Below are 22,304 nucleotides of genomic sequence, written 5' to 3' on the forward strand. Positions count from 1 at the left end.
AATTCCCTCCTCTAAAGAATAAGGTCAATGAAAATTAATGTCTCCCCCCTTGCCTCTTACAGTTGTTATGAACCAAATTATAGGAAAATGCTTCGTGAACCAGAAGGTTTGGTGCAAATGTTATAGTAGAGTTCTAGTTAGGTTGTACCTCTCTCTATCAGACAAAAAGAACCACTGAGGAACTGACATTCATTGTAGGTTTTCTACATGTCATGTTAACTCACTCAGTAGCCACTTTATGGAGTGTGTGGTAATAGCCCACTTTACATATAAAGCTCATTACATATAAAGTAAATTATCTAACGTAAGAAATTTAGCAAGCAGTAGGGCTAGGATTTGAACCCTGATCTGCTGGCTTGAAAACCCAAGTGTTGTTACCATTAGCTTCACACCTAATTTATTACTTAAGTCTAAAAAAGAAAAATGAATAACAGTGTTTGGTTTTTATGTAACCAGGAAGGTTCTCACCACCATCCCCACCTCAAACTTTTAGTTGTTCCAAGGCATCATACAAAATGTATTAAACTTTCCCGAAGGGCTAAAGCTGGTGGGATGAAATGCTGAATACTGCACTGTGGATGGAGTCCAAGAAATAAAACAAAGGCAGAGACAGTCAGGTTGCAATAAAGGTAAAGTATTAAATCCTCAATTGCCCTGCCTGCCAAAGATTGCATCCCTCAGGCCTGGTGTCAGGCACATACAGCAGAATGGCTACTGATTGTGATGAAGTGACCCAGAGAGAGGCTGGAATTTTTCAGTCTCACCACGTGGCTTCTGCTTAGTTCCAGAGATCAGATGAGAGGCAGACCATTCCACCAAAAGATAGGTTCCAAGAGGAAATGAACTGCACACCAACTAGCTTCTCATTATATCTGAAGAGTCTAGAGAGTCAGGTTGTATGGATTTGGGGAAGGGGGCTAGCTCATAATTCAAATCTGAGACTGAGACACTGAGACTTAGGTCACTAGCTGGATGCAAGCTTTATTGATCACAGGTTAGGACCATTCCTGTCTAGCTGTAAGGACAGCAGAGGGGATACACTGATGAGTTTTCACATGTGCAGTGGGAGCACCGTGCAGGATGAAAGAGCATATATGCAGCAGTCAGCCCCAGGGGTGGATTCTAGCTCCATTACTCACTAGCTGGTCATTCTGGACAATCTATCCCTCTGTAACATTTCTTCATCTTGAAGCATGTACCTCTGGAATGAATGAGATGATGCAGGTAAGCCAATCAGCAAATGCTTGTAACACAGGAGGCACTCAAGAGGGAGTGGCTTCTATGATGATGACGGCGATTCACGAACTGGCAAATATTTGTCCACTTGTTAGGTGCCGTCGAGTCAGTGCCTACTCACAGCAACCCTATGTACAACAGAACAAAACACAGCCAGGTCCTGCACCATCCTCACCATCAGTGTTATGCTTAAACCCATTGTTGCAGACACTGTGTCAATCCATCTCATTGAGGGTCTTTCTCTTTTTTGCTGACCCTCCACTTTACCAAGCATGATGTCCTTCTCCAGGAACTGATCCCTCCTGATAACATGTCCAAAGTATATGAGACATAGTCTAACCATCCTTGCTTCTAAGAAGCATTCTGGGTTGTACTTCCTTCAAGACAGATTTGTTTGTTCTTTTGGCAGTCCATGGTATATTCAATATTCTTTGCCAACACCACAACTCAAAGGCGTCAATTCTTCTTCAGTCCTCCTTATTCATCGTCCAGTTTTCACACGCATATGAGGTGATTGAAAACACCATGGCTTGGGTTGGGCTCACCTTAGTCTTCAAGGTGACATCTTTGCTTTTCAACAGTTTAAAGAGGTCTCTTGCAGCAGATTTGCCCAATGCAATGTGTCTTTTGATTTCTTGACTGCTGCTTCCATGGGTGTTGATCGTAGATCCAAGTAAAATGAAATCCTTAACAACTGCAATTTTTTCTCCATTTATCATGATGTTGCTTACTGGTTCAGTTGTAAGGATTTTTGTTTTCTTTTTTTTTTTATGTTGAGGTATAATCCATACTGAAGGCTGCTGTCTTTGATCTTCATCAGTAAGTGCTTCAAGTCCTCTTCACTTTCAGCAAGCAAGGTTGTGTCATCTGCATAACACAGGTTGTTAATGAGTCTTCCTCCAATCCTGATGCTATGTTCTTCATATAGTCCAGCTTCCAGGTTATTTGCTCAGCAGAGAGATTGAATAGGTATGGTGAAAGGATACAACCCTGATGCACACCTTTCCTGACTTTAAACTACACAGTATCCCCTTGTTCTGTTCCAACGACTATGTACAGGTTCCGCATGAGCACAATTAAGTGTTTTGGGAGTTCCATTCTTCACATTGCTATCCATAATTCGTTATGATCCACATAGTTGAATGCGTTCGCATAATCAGTAAAACACAGGTAAAAATCTTTCCGGTATTCTGTGCAATAATATCCCTGGTTCTATGTCCTCTTCTGAATCTGGCTTGAATTTCTCGCAGTTCCCTGTTGATGTACTGCTGCAGCTGCCCTTTAATGATCTTCAGAAAAATTTTAATTGCCTCTGATATTAATGATATTGTTCGATAATTTCCACGTTCAGTTGAATCACCTTTCTTGGGAATAGGCATAAATATGGATCTCCTGCAGTGGGTTGGCCAGGTAGCTGTCTTCCTAATTTCTTGGCACAGACGAGTGAGCACTTCCAGAGCTGCATCCGTTTGTTGAAACATCTCACTTGGTATTCCATCAATTCCTGCAGCCTTGTTTTTTGCCAGCGTCTTCAGTGCAGCTTGGACTTTTTCCTTCAGCACCACCAGTTCCTGATCACATGCTACCTCCTGAAATGGGTGAACGTCGACCAATTCTTCTTGGTATAGTGACTCTGTGTATTCTTTCCATCTTCTTTTGATGAGCCCTGGTGGCATAGTTGTTAAGAGCTTGACTGCTAAAACCAAAAGGTCGGCAGTTTGAATCCACCAACCACTCCTTGGAAACCCTATGGGGCAGTTCTACTGTGTCTTGTGGGGTCGCTATGAGTCAGAACTGACTTGATGACAACGGATTTGTCCACTAGTTATTATTTTTTTAACAAATTGATACTCTGTGTGGAAGACTGAAGATGATTACAAATTCTTAAAACATTTCACTTTGAGACGTGGAGTGTAATTGCTTTTCCCTTGAGGCAGGCTTAGTCTTAGTGACTTCCTTGAGCAATATGATGTGGTAGAATTATTCTTCTGGGAGTTCCAAGTGTAGTTCATAAGAAGCCTTACAGCTTTTTGCCTGGGCTTCAGGATGGTGAGCTGCCAGGTCAGAAGCCTGACACCCCCAGGGTAAGCTGTGAAGAAGCCTAAACCAGGCATGGGAAAAGGCCTCAGAGAGAAGGAGATGCCCAATCAGCCCCAGCTATTCTAGCCCTTAGGTGGTAGAATCATTCCAGCCCCTCCCGACACTGTGGAGCAGAGAACTAGTCTCTGCCAAGCCCTGCCCAAATTGTAGATTCATGAGCAAAAGAAGTGATGTTATTTTAAGCCACAAAGTTTTGGGGTAGTGTGTTATGTAACAATGAATAACCAAACACTCTCCTTACCAGCACCCCTCCAAAGTAAAAATAATAATAATAATAATTTTTCTTAATTACTGAAAGCAATATATTGAGTTTGTGTTGAGTATTTCTCAAATCTATTTTAGACACCACAAAAGCACTTTGTGGACAATGTTAATATAGACCTAAGTTAATAGCTGGCTGACCAATGATGTATATGACATATGTTCCGTACGTGTAATGCATGTCAGTTTATTTTAACTTATCTAGAATTTTCCTAAATATCCAACTCCTTTTATGAAAAGAAAAATACTATAAATCAGAGCCTTCACCTCAATGAACTTGTGAAAACCATTCTCTAAAGTTAAACTAATTGAATTTAGTGCCTAAGTGCTTGGCCCCGCCAGCTCTGGACAAAGCAGAGCTCCACAATCAAGCTATCTAGTAATCACGGTGGTTCAGTGAGGGCCACAACCTACCTCCTAACCCTATGGAAGCTGACCTACTCTGGGCTGTTTGCATTTCCTGTCAAGCTTTGCAAACTATTAAGGTATTGAGACATAGTTGTTTCTGATGCTATCCAGATGACCTTTGAAGAAAATCCTTCAACTTTCATACATGCTCAACTTGGGAGGAAGAACCTTGTCATGGTACAAGACTTGTTTCTTAACTTAGAATACCTTACCTGATGCCTTTCAAATAATATATGGCCTTATAATAGTATGCAAACTTGGGGTATACAATCAGTGTAAGTGAACTTAAACATTTTTTGCCTGCTACTTCTACTATGATCTTTCTCATTTCCTGATTCTCCTACTTGGTAAGGTAGAGGGTCAGTGAAAAAGAGGAAGACTCCAATGTGATGGACTGATACAGCGGCTACAATATTGGGCTCAAGCTTAACAATGATTGTGAGAATGGTGCAGGTCTGGGCAGTGTTTTGTTCTGTTGTACAGAGGGTCACTATGAGTCAGAACCAACACGATAGCACCTAGCAACAACTGCCTGCAAAGCCTGCCTCCCCTTCTCTAAGGAAGGGAAATGAAATCCTATTTTATCCTTCAAATATCCCCACTTTGAGGAGCTTTCTTCAACCTCTCCTCTCCCAACAATGTAGAGTTAATTGTTCATTATTTGTTTACGACATTGCTTCTTAAATCTGTAAAGCCTTTCCTCTAACAAATAAGCTTAACATTAAAAACACACACACACACACACAACAACAACAAAAAACAGTCCAGTGGAACACATGGGGAAAGAGCATGAGAGAATGCCATAACTCTTGCCAACTTTCCACCAGACTGAAATCAGGCTGACGTGATCTGCGTTTCAGGGATTAGAATGCAGCAGAAGAAATGAGTCAATTAAAGCACCCAAGCAGAATTTTGTCTGTAAATAAAGTGCTTTGCAACATAACCTGGACTGCTAACTTCTAATAATTTGCATCTCAATCTCCTTCTATTTTGTTGTCTCATGAAAGTTAACCATGAGCCACTCAGCCCAAGGAAAGAAGTTGTTGTTAGCTGTCCTGGAGTAGCTCCTGACTCATGGCAACCCCGTATGTCACAGAGTAGAACTGGTCCATAGGGCTTTTTTTGGCTGTAATCTTTATGGAAGTTACATCAACAAGGATAAGACAAGCGCTCCAAGTTTCCCCAACATCATGGCTGTAATTTGACCTGGGGCACAGTAATGCCTCTCGTCCCAAGTGGATCAATCTGAACATCAAATCCGCCAGCTGCCATTGGTTTTTACATTCATTCAGGAACAATTCTAATCCTAAAGGCTATATAGTCACTGAATGGCAACTCGTGCTTTGTGGTGCAATCCTCGAAACACATGATCAACATACAGAGGTCATGATAGAACATTCTGTTTTTTTTCATCCACAGAACCAGCAACGGTCACAGGTTGACACTCCTCCTTGAAGGAAATATGCTTAACATGTCAATCACATTTTCAGCACTCTATTTATGGACCACGCCTAACGTTCCAAGCCAAGGCCCTGTATAGCCCGAGAATGGTAACAGGTTCTATGTGGCAAAATCCACAATCTACTATCCCTTTTCCACGAGGAGCCTACATAAGGTCATACTGAACACCCTTTATTATATCACAGAATCAAGGACAATAATGTTTTTGACACTCATTCTTGAATGAACTATGCTTCACATATCAATTCAGAATTATTACATTCTACATTACAACCGATGCCCAAGGCAACAGAATGACTTCATTCTTGATACTTTAAGTACCTAGATGAGGAAGCAAGGAAAAATTTACTGTCCCTCCACAATGGCTAAGTCCTGGTCTTCCACTTAGCAAAAAATAACACTGGTGTATTCTAGGAAAGAGGAAACGAGGTACTGACTTACTTAACAGTTGGCAATAGAGGGCCTGTAAACTTCTCTTCATGGTATCATCTGGTCCTGCTTATCCTGCAGTTTATTCATGATTCTGTCTGGGAAATTAAGAGAAGAAAATTGTTATGTCCAGGGAACATAATTCAAAACAATAATCAAAAAGAACTCCAATCAACATGACCCATGTGGCAAAACTTAAAATACCTGATTTTGAAAAGAAAACATCTTGGAATGGATACACCACAAAACAGTTTAGCTTACAATGGGTCTGTGTTATAAAACTACCAATTGATTGATCAAATCTTGGAACTATACACTTCACTGAAGGAAATTCCTATGGGCAGCTGGAGAGTGAGAATCTGGCTTTGGAATTTTTGAGGACTTCCAATCAGTCTCCCTTGAATCTCTAAACTTGACACAGAAGGAGAAATGAGAAGCTTCTAATCTCATTCCCTCTAAGGTGCTTACCACCCAAGACAACAAACTGGATATGTTCCTCACACTTAAAATTGTATTATTTTAAATAACTTTTGCTATCATTTTCTGATTATAGAAGATACTGTTAGTATAGAATATTTGGAAAACACAGGTAAGGGCAAATATGAAAATACAAATTACCTGTTATCCCACCAGAAGATGCTATTATTGCTTACATTTTAGTGAATATCCTGCAGGCTTTCCAGTTTGCACTTCTAGTAGTCTGTTTCATTCGACAAATATCTCTTCTACATACATTCTATGTGCTTTCTATGTGCATTCTAATTTTTCTAAGAGCAGAAACATCTTTTTGTGTTATGAATATTTTGCTACTTTATTTTGAACGGTACACAGTAGTTCTGTAAGACAAATTCTAGAAACTGAATTGCAAAGATACAATTAAAGTCTTCTAAAATACACTGCCAAATTGCCCTTCATCAATACCAGTATATGAGAATGTCTGTTAGTCTACACTCTACCCAAGGACAGAAATTCATAATTTCTTTTCTTGTTTGCCAAGTAAATAGGAAATAACTTCATCTCATTGTTTTGATTTGCATTTTCTAGATTTATTAGTCATTTTTTTCTACTTTTAAAAAACTTTTAGTTCATATTTTTTAACCATTCTGTACTGGCTAGTCATTTTTTTCTTCCCTCTCCTGATTTCTCAGTGGGGCTGATTTATCTTTTTTTAGAAAATTTTTAAATTGAGACATAATTCATGTAACTTAAAATCTACCCTTTTTAAACTGTACAATTCAGTGGTTTTTAGTATATTCACAAAATGGTTCAACCATCACCATTATCTAATTCCAGAATATCTTCATCACCCCCAAAAAGGAACCCCCTACTCATTAGCAGTCACTCTCCATTTCCCCCGTGAAAAGGACTTGAAGCACTTACTGATGAAGATCAAAGACCACAGCCTTCAGTATGGATTACACCTCAATATAAAGAAAACACAAATCCTCACAACTGAACCGATAAGCAACATCACGACAAACGGAGAAATGATTGAAGTTGTCAAGGGTTTCATTTTACTTAAATCCACAATCAACAGCCATGGAAGCAGCAGTCAAGAAATCAAAAGATGCACTGCATTGGGCAAATCTGCTGCAAAGGACCTCTTCAAAGTGTTGAAGAGCAAATATGTCACCCTGAAGACTAAGGTACATCTGACCCCAGCCATGATACTTTCAACCATATCATAAGCATGCAAATACTGGACAATGAATAAGGAAGATGGAAGAAGAACTGATGCCTTTGAACTGTGGTGCTGGAGGAGAACATTGACTATACCATGGACTGCCAAAAGAATGAACAAATCTGTTTTGGAAGAAGTGAAACCAGAGTGCTCCTTAGAAGCAAGGATGGACAGGCTGTGTCTTATATACTTTGGACACGTTGTTAGGAGGGATCACTCCCTGGAGAAGGATATCATGCTTGATAAAGTACAGGGTCAGCAGAAAAGAGGAAGACCTTCAATGAGATGGATTAACACAGTGGCTGCAACAATGGGCTCAAACATAACGATTGTGAGCATGGCAGAGGGCTGGGTAATGTTTCATTCTGTGGTACATAGGGTCGCTATGAGTTGGAACTGACTCAATAGCACCTAATAACAGCAACAACAACACATTAGCAGTCACACCCCATTTCCCCCTACCCCCAGCAACCGCTAATCTGCTTTTGGTCTCTATAAATTTACTTATTCTAGACATTTCATGTAAACAAATCATATAATATGTAGCCTTTTCTGTCTTTTTACTTAGCATAATGTTTTCAAGGTTCATTCATGTTGTATGGCATGCCATTTTTTGTTTGTAACAATTACATACATATATGTACACACACACGCACATATATAAATATATGTCTTTGGCCCCTTGTCTGTTATATCTTTAGCAAATGGGTTTTCCTATTTGCCATTGACTTTTTTCTTTTTTTACTTATAGAGGTTAAATTTTATTTTCCCCATTATGGTTTCTGTCTTTGTTGTCATGCTTAGAAAGGCCTTCCTTAGTCCAGGATTACACAAATAGTTACCTGTATCACATTCTAAAAACTTTTGGACCAGGAAGAAAGGTCTGGCAATCTATTTCTAAAAATGAGCCAATGAAAAACCTATAGATCACAATAGTCCAATCTTCAACTGATCATGGGGACGGTGCAGGACTGGGCAGTGTTTTGTCCCACTGTGCATGGAGTTGCCATGAATCAGGGGCCAACTCAGTGGCAGTTAACAACAACAATCCTTTTTTTTTTTAGATAAAGTTTTACAGAGCAAATTAGTTTCTCATTAAACAATTAATACACATCATGTTTTGTCACACTGGTTGCCATCCTCACGACCTGTCAATACTCTCCTCTGCTTGACCTTAGGTTCCACATCACCAGCTTTCCTGTCCCTTCCTGCCTTCTCGTCCTTGCCTCTGGGCTGGTGTGCCCATTTAGTCTTGTTTTGTTTTATGGCCCTGTCTAATCTTGAAGAGTGAACCTCAGGAGTGACTTCAGTACTGAGTTAAAAGGGTAACCGGGGGCCATACTTTTGGGGTTTCTCCAGTCTGTCAGACCAGTAAGTCTGGTCTTTTTTTTGTGAGTTAGGATTTTGTTTTACATTTTTCTCTAGTCAACTCCGTCTGGGACCCTCTATTGTGATCCCTCTCAGAGCCATGGGTGGTAGTAGCCAGGCACCGTCTAGTTGTACTGGACTCAGTCTGGTGGAGGCTGTAAACAACAAACACTTTTATATTCTTAGAGTGTTTCCAGATTTTGTGTTATATTTTGTTTCTGTTTGTTCATTCTTCAACTCGAACAATAAGCGTTGTTTAAACACTTAGTAGAGTTGTTGTTGCTGTTGCTGTGTTCCACCAGGTCCGTTCTGACTCATAGCCACCCTATAGGTCAGAGTAGAGCTGCCTCACAGGGTTTTCTAGGCTGTAATCTTCATAGATTACCAGGTCTTTTCTCCCGTGGAGCAGCTAGTAGGTTCAAGCCACCAACCTTTCGGTTAGGAGCCAAGTGCTTAACCATTCACCACCAGGGCACTTTCCTTGGTACAGTTAGTGTTCCTTCTTCCTTTGAAGACCTGTCCTGTTCTTTGTGCTTGTTATTTTTTCCCCAGATTAACTTCAAGATAATTTTATTACAGAAAAAAGTCTCACTGGCATTATAATTGGAATAACTTCTATTTGCTTTATTAATTTAGGAAGAGACTCAATATCTTCAAAATCCAAGTGTGGTAAAGAGAAAAAAAAAGGGAGAGAAAGAAATTGCTAAATTGCTCTGCATTATAAAATAGCAGAAGGCTGGAATCTCCAAAGACTAGGAAGAGGGGTTAAGAAGCCCAGAGATCAGAGAGCTGAGGAGATGATAAATAAGAGCTGTTGAGAGATAGGAAGAGGCAATTCCAAAAGACAGCAGCAGGTGGGACCTAAGGATAAAGGATAAAGTGAAACATTTCTGTGGAAGATGACCCATGAACTTTAGAATGTCTAATATTTAATTTTTCATTGCTTACTGTTTCTGTTTAAACCCTACACCTGTACTCCTCCCCCTAATATCCTTATGCACCATCAGTGAAAGTCTTGTATAATACTGTCTTGTACTAGTGATGCCTGACAGGGGCAAGGAAAGAGAAGAGACAATGTCCCAAGCCAAGGGTGACCCAGGAACAATCAGAGGCGGCAGCCCCAGGAGCCATTACATCCATTAGTGAGAATCTATGGGAGTGTTTAGGGCATGGTAAGCACTCAATAAGCAATAAACATTTGTTGAATAAATGAGTGAATGATCAAGTAACAGGAGAGCAGAGAAGCAGTTGTAGTTTATATTGATCAAGGGGTACGTAAGCCCCTCAATCACCTCTGGAAATTCTCAGAGATTTTCAAGACAGTGATAAGTTTCCCACAATACATGGAGTACAGTCAGTTTATTCAGGTATTAAAGGAACAACTAACTGAGTTCCTAAATCTGGGAGACTTGGGACCATCTGGTTTACACAGGGTAATCCCAACTAGAAACACCATATGGCCTACTGTTTATTCAAAATTCATCTTTATTTGGGTCCTTTTGTAAAGCTTGACAGTGTTTTCCCTTCATTTAAGTTCTATAGACTTGTCAAGCTAACTCCTAGGCATTTTATATATACTTATTTTTTGCCACTGTGAGAGAACTTCTTTTCTCATTATATTTTCTGATTGCCTCTATATGAAAATTATTGAGTTCCGTATATTCATTTTGTGACCTAACTGAACTCACTTACTGTTCTAATGGTGGCTTCTTGGTTGAGTCTCTTGGGTCAATTGTACTGCCTTGAATAGATGGAGAACCACAATTAGATTCCATCAAAAGCCTCTTTTTAACCATATAGAAGAAAACATTAATTGCATTTGTCTGATTCCTAAGGGAGAATATAGGAGCTGCAAGGAATGACAACTAATTTCTGGGATGAAATCCTAAGAAAGTGTAGTTTTATAACTAAAGACACTGAGTAAAGAAAGACAACAGAGAAGGATGGTGAAAGCAACTGACTGAATGTGCGGTGATAGCGCTCAGGTGGGGTCTTCACTGATCATTGTTGTTAGGTGCTGCCCAGTTGATTCTGACTCATAGGAACCCCATGTGACAGACTAGAACTAAATGCACCCTAGGGTTTTCTTGGCTGTAATCTTTACAGGAGCAGATCGCCAGGTCTTTCTCCCGGAACCCACCAACCTTTTGGTTAGCAGCCATTGCACCACCGGGGGTGTAATGACTGATCATTAGCACAGGGGAAACGAGGGGGATGCAGGTAACTCGGGCCACCCCTTATGGAAAGCAAGCCTGATAGACTCCTGCCTCTCCTTTGGCTGAAATGGGACAGTTATAGCAGTTCTATTGACTCAGGGAGGAAACTTAAAATAGACCCAATTAGAAATGTTCATGTAGCAGAGAAACGGTAATCAAGAGCCAAATGAAAAGCTCTGATATTTGATATTGCAAATTGACTTGAAATGATAAGTTCATTGACAATAAATAAAGAATAGCCAGGGACCCCTCCCCCCGGCCCCCAAAAAGAACAAAGCGTGTGTGTTGGTGGGGGGAGGGATAACTGCCCGCCCTATCATACATTAAAACAAATCCCTAAGCCTCTATAATTACAATAACTTAATACTGGCACATGAATAAACAGCCTACTGGAACTGAAAAAAATACCCAGAAACAAAACCAATTACCTATGAAAATTTAGGATATGAAAAAACAGCATTATCAGATCAGTGGGGGAAAAGATAGATTTTTAAATAAATGTTGTTGAGATAATGGGAGAGCAAAATGGAAAAAGATAAAATTGTTCTTATCTCAAATACAACATACCAGCACAAATTCCCAATGGGTCAGACATTTAAAGGCAAAAAAATTAACGCATACAAGTACTAGAAGAAAATATGGATAAATTTCATTAATTTTGGTAAAGAATCTTTGCTAACTCTGAATAAAAATATGAAACAACAAGGATAAAGGCTGGCACTTTATTACATAAAAATGCATGGTAAAAAATACTACAATTAACTAAAAATACAAATGAGAAATTGGAAAAAAAGTGTTCAACTTATAACAAGTAAAGAATTAATATCCCAAATACACAAAGCACTTTTAAAAATAGAGAGAACAAAGTCCAACAACCCTAGAGAAAAATGGGTTGGAGATATAAACAGATAATTCACAGGAAAAAATGCAAATGGTGCTCAATCATATGAAAAGATATACTCATGCACTCAAAATAAGAAAAATTCAAATTTTAACTACATTAAGATTATTCTTTCTCTCCTATCAGACTGACAAAATTCCCAAAATCTGTCAAGCTCCTCTGTTGATGAGGCTGTGGGGAAATAAGACACTCCCATATATTACTGACGGAAATGTGAAATGACACCACCCTTATAAAGCAGAAATACACGCACATTCATCTTTCAATCCGAGAATCCCACTTTTAGATATCTATCTCAATGATACCCAAGCAAAACTTAAAAAGATGTATAAAAAAGGCTATTCAATCTAATAATAAGTTTTATAAAGCCTGTAAATAATCCAAATTATCTGTTTTAAAGAACTACACACAACAGAATACTATGCAACTATAAAAATAAATTATATCTCAATATTTTACTATGAAGTAGTCTCCAATATATAACATTACATGGGGAAAAAAAGGAGAAGAGTATGTAGAGCATGCTACCATTTGTCTTATAAAAGAAAGGAAAAATGTAACTATATACATATTTGCTCTTATCAACAAAAAAACACAAAGATAAGCCACAAATAGATTTAAAGTCTGCTAATCAAAAGGTTGGCAGTTCGACTCCACCAGCCAGTCCTTGGGAACTCGAGGGGGCAGTTCTACTCTGTCCTATAGGGTTGCTATGAGTTGGAATCAACTTGACAGCAACAGGTTAATGGGTTTATAGAGGAAGAGAGGGAACAGGTGCAAGGAAGAGAAAAGCTCAACTTCTTTGACTATATCTTATTTAGTCAATTTGACTTTGAAACATGTAAGATATTTTAAAGACTTAGAAAATAAAAATTTCAAAATCTTTAGAAAGCAAAAGTAATGCAAGACAAATTGAATCTAAATGTTTGTACCCATAACTACCCAGGAGAGAACTATTTGAAGTGACTTTAAAACAATCACTGGAATGTATATCCCTAGCAGAATATACCTAATGGACATAAAAATCTGTAAAACACTCACATAGACATGCATACCTTAAACATTCAGTAATTTTACTGTTGATGGTAGTGTTGGTACTATGACTTAGATATTATTACACATTTTGTGAGATAAAGCAAATAATGAATTATATTGGCATCACTGTGATTCTGACATGGGTGAAAGAATTACAGATATAAAACCAATAAAATTAAGTAAAAATCCTGTAGTCTTGAATCTGAAGGATCAATCTGAACCCGTTTTACACACATGCACATACAAACACACATCATATGTATATAAATAGCTAGCTTTGCCCACTAAAAAGGCCTCCAACAATACTAGGAGGTATGGGGAAGAGGTATGTGGGTACACCTCTCTGAATGGGCCAAGGAAGTTAAGGTATTCGTGTCTCATGTGAATGCTCACCAAACCTCAGCAGAGAAGGATTTTAACAATTAAGTGGATAGGATGACGTGTTCTGTGGAAACCAGTCATCTTCCCCCAGCCACTCCCGTCATTGCCGAATGAGCTCATGAACAAAGTGACCATGGTGGCAGGGATGGAGGTTATGCATGGGCTCAGCAACATGGACTTCTACTCAACACGGCCAACTTAGCTACAGCTACTGCTGAGTGACCAATCTGCCAACAGCAGAGATCTACACTGAATCCTGAAATGGCACCATTTGTCGAGGTGATCACCCAGCAACCTGGTGGCAGGCTGATTACGTTGGACCACTTCCATCATGTAAACGGCAGCATTTTGTTCTTACTGGAACAGACACTCTGGATATGAATTTGCCTTCCTCGTGTGCAATGCTTCTGTGAAAACTACTACCGTGGACTTACAGAATGACCTATCCACCATCATAGTATCTCACGCAGCATCACCTCACATCAAGGGACTCACTTCACAGCAAATTCAGTGTGGCGATGGGCCCATGCTCATGGAATTCACTAGTCTTACCATTTTCCCCATCATCCTGAGGCAGCTGGCTTGATGGAACAATGGAATGGCCTCCTAAAGACACAATTATGGTGCCAATTAAGTGGCAATACCTTGCAGGGTTGGGGCAATGTTCTCCAGGAGGCTGTATATGCTCTAAACCAGCATCCAAGATATGGTGCTGTTTCTGCCATAGCCAGGGTTCATAGCTCCAGCAATCAAGAGGTGGAAATGGGAGTGGCACTACTCACTATTACCTCTAGTGACCCACTCACAAAATTTCTGCTTCCTGTTCCCATGGCCCTATGTTCTGTGGGTCTAGAGGTCTTAGTTCCAAAAGGAGGAATGCTCCCACCTGGAGACACAACACTGATTTCATTGAACTGGAAGTTAAGAACGTCACCTTGCCATTCTGGGCTCCTTATGCCTCTGGATCAACAGAGAAAGAAAGGAGTTACCATACTGGCTGGTGTGACTGATCCTGATTACCAAGAGGAAATCGGATTGATATTACATAATAGAGGTAAAGAAGAGTATGTCTGGAATGCAGGAGATCCCTGAGGGCATCTCTTAATACTACCATGCCCTGTGATTAAAGTTGATGGAAAACTACACCAACCCAATACCAACATGACCACTAATGGCCCAGACCCTTCAGGAATGAATGTTTGGGTCACCCCACCAGGTAAAGAACCATGACCAGGTGAGCTGTTTGCTGAGGACAAAAGGAATACAGGATGGGTGGTGAAGAAGGAAGTTCTAAACACCAGTTACAACCACATGACTACTTGCAGGAATGATGCCTGTAATTGTTATCCATATTTCTGCTTTGTATGTGTATATCAAATATTTTTGTTTTTTTTAATTAAAAAATATAAGACATAAACAGGGCTAGTGTATCGTGTTAGGCACAAGTATGACTTTATAATTGTCTTTATTCAGAGATTATGTATAGTTGAAGGAGATGTGTACAGGTACCAAGTTGACAAGAGGTGGACTATGATTGTTAAGGTTGCTTGTCAACTTGGCTGGACCATGATTCTCACTAGTTTGGCAGTCATGATATACTTTGGCAGTCTTATAATGATGTGATCACCTCCATGATGAGACGATGGGATCTGCTGTGAGCATCCAATTAGCTGAAAGAGAGTTTCTTTGTGGGGTATGGCCTGCATCTAATACAGGTGGACTTTCTGACAGGGTTCGTGGGCTTTTGCTTGCTCTGGATCCTGCAGCTGGCTCCAGTTCATCTGACCTCTGGTTCTTGGGACTGAGCTAGCAGCTTGCCTGCCATCTTGCCGATCGATTTTGGGATTCATCAGTCTTCGCAGCCTGTGAACAAGAGCCCTGCTTTCTGACTTGCCAATCTTGAGTTTGCCAGCCCCTGAGGCTATGTGAATAAGGAGAAGCCTCAAGCCTGACCCATGGACTTGGGATGTTCCAGCCTCTATAACCATGTGAGCCATTTCCTTGATATAAATCTCTCTATGTATATATGTTTTACTGGTTTTACTACTCAGTCTAAGACATACATCAATTTGAGGAGTTCTGCTATCTTAACAATATTAAGTCTTCTGATATATGACCATAGGATGTTTTTCCATTTATTTTGGTCTTCTTTAATTTCCTTCCACAAAGTTTTGTAGTCCTGTACTTCCTTTTTTAAAATTTATTCCTAATTATTTTTTTCTTTTTGATACTATTATAAATGGAATTGTTTTCTTAATTTCATTTTCAGATTGTTTATTGCTAGGGTATAGAAATATAAATGAGTTCTGTATATTGATCTTGTATCCTGTAATCCTACTGAACTTGCTTATTAGTTCTAATAGTTTTAAGTAGGTTCCTTGGGTTTATCTATATAAAAGATCTTGCCACCTGCAAACAGAGTTTTATTTCTTCCTTCCAATTTAGGTGCTCTTTATTTCTTTTTCTTGCCTGATTGCCCTGGCTAGACTCTCCAGTACGATGTTGAGTAGAAGTGGTGATATGGACAGCCTTGTTTTGTTTCTGATCTTAACAGGAAAGGATTCAGTATGATGTTATCTGTTTTTTTTTTTTTTTTTTTGTAAATACCCTTTATCATGTTGAGGAAATCCCCTTCCAGTCCTAGTTTTTTGAGTGTTTTTATCATGAAAGGGTGTTGTATTTTCAACAAATGCATTTTCTACATCTATTGAGATGATCATGTTGTTTTTGTCCTTTTTGCTATTTATATAGTGTATTACATTAATTGATTTCAGATGTTAAACCAACCTTGTATTCCTGGGATAAATTACACTGGGTTACAGTTTATAATCCTTGCTATATGTTGCCAGTATTTTGCTGAGGATTTTTGCATCTAAATTCATAAGGGATACCCATTGCCGTCAATTCGGTTCTGACTCATCGTGACCCTATAGGACAGAGAACTGCTCCGTAGGGTTTCCAAGGAGCAGACGGTGGATTCGAACTGCCGACATTTTGAATGGTAGTCAAGCTCTTGACCACCGCACCACCAGGACTCCTCACTGTGATACTGGTCTGTAATTTTCTTTTTTTTGTGATATAGTCTCTCTTATTTTGTATATGCTTGAAATTTTCCATAATAAAAAATTGTTAAAAATATTTGGACATACAAAAAATAAATAAATGCTCTATCACCAGTCACATAAGCAACTTCATCAGCTGTATCCCACTGTGAAGAGTTGAGCATCTCTGACTTCGACTCCGGGCCAGAGCTTGTTACCTCACATACTCTCCACTCCTGTTTAGGTAAGGTTAACCCTAGAAGGTGGACTTCTTCTGTATGTCACACAGCTTCTCCTCTCTGGAGTTATGCAGAAAGACCCTGAACCAGAAGCCTGAAGATCTGCATTCTTTGGCTCTGCTCTTCACAGGCTTATTTTCTTGGGTCAGTCATAACCATTAAGGGCTGAGGTTCAAATGGGTGAAAATTGGGTGTGGTGGTGGCGGCGGGGGAGGGGGGCTGAAGAGATGAACAGTCACTTGTATGGATGGTATCTTTGGCCAATTCCAGTTCTATGATGCTTTGACTTCTTTTCATCCTTTCAGGTAAACAAGCAATGAGGCTGAGACATGGAATGAACCCTAAACTACTGAGCATCATTTTCTGAGGAATACTGGCATTTGGTCCAGGACTAAAAACCCTCAATTCTATGTTCCTGAAGAATCAGATCATGGGGGCATAGATGAACTAGACCAGAGTAATAAAGGCCAACCTGGTAGGAGGTTGATGAAATAACCCTAGTGGGAGATGACAAAAGGCTGAGCTTAATGAGGGTATTGATTTAAAAAGGAAGAATTTCATGACTTTGTCTTCCAAAGTTGAACATTCACATACCCCATTGCCCATCAATTCTATTCCTATCTATATACCCAAGAGACCCTTCTGGAGTTATATAATGAGAAGACATGTACAAAAAGGCTCACAATACCACTGCCGATAATAACAAATATACAAAGCATTGGAAACAAACAAATGGCATAGGTGGGAGAATTTGTAAACAAATGTGGCATATTTACATGATGGAATATTATACAGTAGAGAAAATAAATGAGTTACAGCTTCTTGCAACACTATGAATGTGGAGTAAAATCAGCATTTGAAAGCAATCAAAATAACCCATTTTGTATTTAGACATATATAAAAAATATGACAAAGCACACACTCAAACATATAAGCAAAAAAAAAAAAGATAAACACACAATTCAGAATAGCAGTTTACTCCAAGGGAGGCAGGGGAATGGAATGGTGGTTGAAGACACTGGTGGATGAGGATTTTTGGTGATGTTTTAGTTCCTAGATTGAATAGTACGTTCACAGATATTTGTTAATTATTAAGAATAAACAAACATGGGGATAGGTGGTGAGAATGAGTAATGACTACTAATGGGTATGGGGTTTCTTTTGGGGATGATGAAATATTCTAAAATTAGATTGTGGTGATGGTTGCAGAACTGTGAACATACTAAAAACCCCTCAACTGTACAGTTTAAATGGGTGAACTGTGAATTATATTTTAATAACGCTGTTAAAAATAAACTAAATGAAAGAAGACACACTTTCAGCACTGATTACAGTGCATTATAGGGAAATAAGAAGGATTTATATTATATATGACCGGGTAAGTGATTACTGGGCAGATGACCAGGTCAGGGGAAGCCCAAAGTGAATCCTGGGTCTGGCTGGAGTCTGCCTACAAGCTTAGGGTACACAGTGGCCCATCAACAATGGCCCGTACCGTGCTGTTTTCATCTGCACCTGAATCTTGACATTTCCCTGTCATATAAATGCTCCATAGAATCCTTGGTCCCCTGCCACATCTCTGCTATTCCAAATGATTGCCTAAAGTCTCAACAGAAACCTCCAATAGGTCTGAACCATCTAACATTCCATACCCCATGGTCACTGATATTAAACCTCTAAGAAGAAACCCCTGCAGTTACAGAACGATAATAAATTCCTACAGAACACCATAAAATGAAATCACTCTCCTAATCAATAATGGTTATTTCATATCATCCAGAAACTCTTCAGGAAACATTTGCACACTACTTCATTTGATCTAGGTATATCCAGGTTCTTTCCTGACTGGGTACTTCCTAGCCCAGCAAGAGGCATATAGTGGCTCTTGATGTACTTACTGAGGGGTCCTCAACGCACTCTATTGACAACGTTGTTGTTAGGGGCCATAGAGTCGATCTCGATTCATAATGACCCCGTGTGACAGAGTAGAACTTCCCCAAGAGGTCAGCAGTTTGAATCCACCAGCCACTCTTTGAAAACCCTACAGGGCAGTTCTACTCTGTCCTGTAGGGTCACTATGAGTCGAAACCAACTAGACGGCATTGGGTAATTTTTATATAAGCAGATCTCCTGCACAGACACTGGGTTGGCTTTGAACTGCCCATCTCTTGGTTGACAGCTGAATGCTTAACCACTGTGCAACTAGGGCTATTTTGTTTCTAAAAACCAAATGGCTCCAAGTAAGCTAGTTACTATGAGGCTATACAGGAGAAGAGGAGAAAACAGAATAAAAATTAACCATTGATTAATCTCAACATAATTGATTGAAATCATGCCCTCTTTCTGAGATCAACTGACATCAGGTTGCTAGGTGGTTTTTGCAGCCCCCATTCGTTTGAAATTACTTGAAGTTAAATTCTTCGCACAAGATAAAACTGAAACGGTTCTCACAGTCGTCTTCTCCCAGAGGGGGTTTATATTTAATGACTACCTGTCTCCACATTATTTCTTTTTATTTGTTCTTGGATGCATTTTACATTGATCAGTGACCTTGGTGACTGTTCCTATCCACTCAGAGGAGTCTGTTAATTCCTATTCCTCAGCTTCTCCCTTTTAACAAGCTTCATCCATTGGTCCTCCAGCTGCCCTGGGGTCCTTGCTCTCACTCAGTAAACTTTAAAAGACAAAAAATGCCCCCAGTAGAGATTCTTTCCTCTTTCATATTTCCCCCCCTGAAAAAGAAAAGAAAATTTAGCAGGTTGTCAGATCCATGAGATGCTGAATTTCAAACAAAAGGGCAAAAACAGTTCATCCTCTGCTCAGGAAGCCTTACAAAAGAGAACCAGTTAATGTGAGTTCTGCTGGAGGACCTCCAAGTAATTGCCTGAGTGCTCCTCAAGACTGGCTGGGGTTTATCTGCATTTGTTGGGGGAGGCAGCTCTGCTGTCCACAGCCATTGCAGTCAGCTACTGGATAAAACAGCACCAGGAGTTTGAAGCTTATTAGAATCACACAGACCTCCTTCTTCCGGCATTAAAGTGTATTAAGATAATTTATCTCATTTGAGGAGACAGGAAGGTGCTTGTTTGAGATGAAGAATACGTTATCACACTTCCCCTTTTATGGTTTTGGTATTAAAGACTGAACACTGAGGTCAGGGAATTAAATGATGCCATAGTGATGCCAAACACTAAAGGAGTATGCTCTATCATTTTGACCATACTGCTTATGAGAAAGATTATTTCTTGTCCACAGTAAACTCATTTGTCTTTTTTTCTTTTGTAATGCCTGAAGAACATCTTTGAAAATTGAATTTAGGGACCTAAAATATATGTGTATTTCTATTTCCTTTGGGCAGCAGGCACTTGTCCTCATAGATATGCCAAGTTCTCCTAGTAGAAAGGGGAGGTGAGGCCAAAGGAAACAGGCAAAGTTTTTGGCAGAATATTTTAAATCCGTGATGCATGCTTTGAAGAGGCAATAAGTTTCAGTATGCAAAATCATTCAGATTTATGTTATATGCCATTGAGCCAATTCTGACTCACGCTACTCTACAGGACAGAGGAGAACTGCCCCATAGGGTTTCCTAGTAATATTTATGGGAGCAGATCACCAGGTCTTTTCTCCTGTGGAGGGGCTGGTGAGTTCGAACCGCAGACCATTCAGTCAGCAGCCCAGTGCTTAACCACTGTGCCACCAGGGCTCCTTTTTCAATATCACATTCATTGCTAAATTTTAATTTTGAACTTTAAACTCAAGCTCTCTCCCCCACTTCTCCTCTCTTGGCTTCTCTCATCCATCTTCAATCCACATAAAAAGCCTTCATTAATTATTTTTTTAATGATATTTTTGTTTTTGGTGAAGGTTTTCATGGCTGTTCAGTTTCTCATTCAACAATTTCTATAAAAATTGTTTAGTGACACTGGTTACATTCTTCACAATGCATGAAATTTCTCATTATTTCCATTTTGGGTTTCCATTAATCTAGTGTCCCTGTTCCCCTATCTTCTCATCTGTTTTAAAGTAATTGTTGACCATTCTGGTCTTATATAGATGATTTTTTTAAGCAGCACAGTACTCATGGTTGATATTCTTTATTTTGTGGACCAATCTGTTATTTAGCTAAAAGGTGACCTCAAGGGTTTGTTTCAGTTCAAGTTTAAAGAGTTATCTCAGAGCAATAGTCTCAGGGAGTCCTCCAGTGTCAACTAGTCCAGTAAGTCTGGATTTTTTAGAATTTGAGGTTCTGTCTCACATTTTTCTCCCACTCTGTAAGGATCCACCTATTGTGGCCCTAATCAGAATGTTAGGTCGTGGTAGCCAGGCACCATCTAATTCTTCTGGTCTAAGGGTTGACTAGTTTCTTCTTTGAAGGCTTCATTAATTCTTGAGCTAGTATGAAGACAGTTTCAATTTGTGGTTCTGGGTTAATCTTTCGAAATACATAACTTATGTCACGCAGTTCCACAGAATAGGTAGATTTTGTTGAATGTACAGCTGGGAAAACAAGATAATGAAATGAAAAAAATATATGGGCAAGAGTGGGGTGGGGCAATAGAAAACAGATGCAGCCATTCTGAAGAGCTTGGTTCAAAGTCACCAGTTAGAACACTGCAGGCAAGCTCGGTTTCACAACCAGTTCACGGTATTCCAAGCATTTCTGATGATTCTCAACTTTATGCTTTGCTTCAGGAGCCATGAGTAAAGTTATAATTTGACCATGAATAAATAAATAAATACCATTTAAACCATGGATAAAGTTATACATTTGAGTTAAATAGCTCCTTTAGCTCTGTTGGCTATTCTGCCTTGCTTTTTAGACTGAAATGACTAGAAGGAATGTGCAGAGCTACCAATATCAGTGATTCTCAAAACTAGGTGATAGAATCTATTTTAAAAACAGATTCCTAGGTCTTTGCCCCAGGAATTCTAATTCATAGATTCTGGGAGAGCCTTCCAAAATGGCTCTCATGATCAGGCAGGCTTGGAAATCAAGGATCTAATCCGGCAGGTTCTTAACCTTGTCTGCATATTAGAATCCCGGGGGAATTTAAAAAACATACCAATGCCTGTGCCCCATTCCAGATCAATTAAATCAGGCTCCTGGAGGGAAGCCTCAGGTGATTCTAACGTACAGCCAGGGTGGAGGATCCCGCTCCGGCCTGCAGAAAGGCCAGGCTCACCTGTTCTCTTTCCTGAAAGTGGTGGTTTTGTGAGAGGAGCACGAAGTGAAATGATAAATGAAATCACATTTGCAAGTTATATTCAAAACAGAAGAGGAGTGAGTCAGTGTTTCTTAAATATTCAGATCCACAGCCACTCATGCAATTCAAGTTTTAAGCAACATGATCTCTTTGTGATCTTTTCCCCAATCTCTTTGATGAACTTCCTGCTTGCTCCAGCTACTCACCTCTTAGGGGCGTCTGGATGATTAATGATAAAATGACTGAAAGGGAGGGGGGCTGAAGTTTAGTGAAGTGACAGGATATGGGAAGCCACAGGCAGACTAAGAGCCTGGCCCAAAGTTTAAACAACCCTAATCTCCAA

General features: G+C 39.6%; 1 protein-coding gene across 3 annotated transcripts in view; it reads right to left on the minus strand.

Annotated features, from left to right (window-relative positions):
• Positions 1-22,304, minus strand: part of TMEM108 (transmembrane protein 108) — a 419,061-nt gene that overhangs the window by 217,384 nt on the left and 179,373 nt on the right. For all 3 annotated transcript variants that reach the window (XM_023538842.2, XM_064277300.1, XM_064277301.1), the window contains exon 3: positions 5,908-5,993. In XM_023538842.2, coding sequence (XP_023394610.2) covers positions 5,908-5,947 — 40 coding nt within the window. In that variant the 5' untranslated portion in view covers positions 5,948-5,993. The remainder of the gene's footprint in view (positions 1-5,907; positions 5,994-22,304) is intronic.

Source organism: Loxodonta africana, chromosome 26 (assembly GCF_030014295.1).
Source record: "Loxodonta africana isolate mLoxAfr1 chromosome 26, mLoxAfr1.hap2, whole genome shotgun sequence".
Taxonomy (NCBI): Eukaryota; Metazoa; Chordata; class Mammalia; order Proboscidea; family Elephantidae; genus Loxodonta; species Loxodonta africana.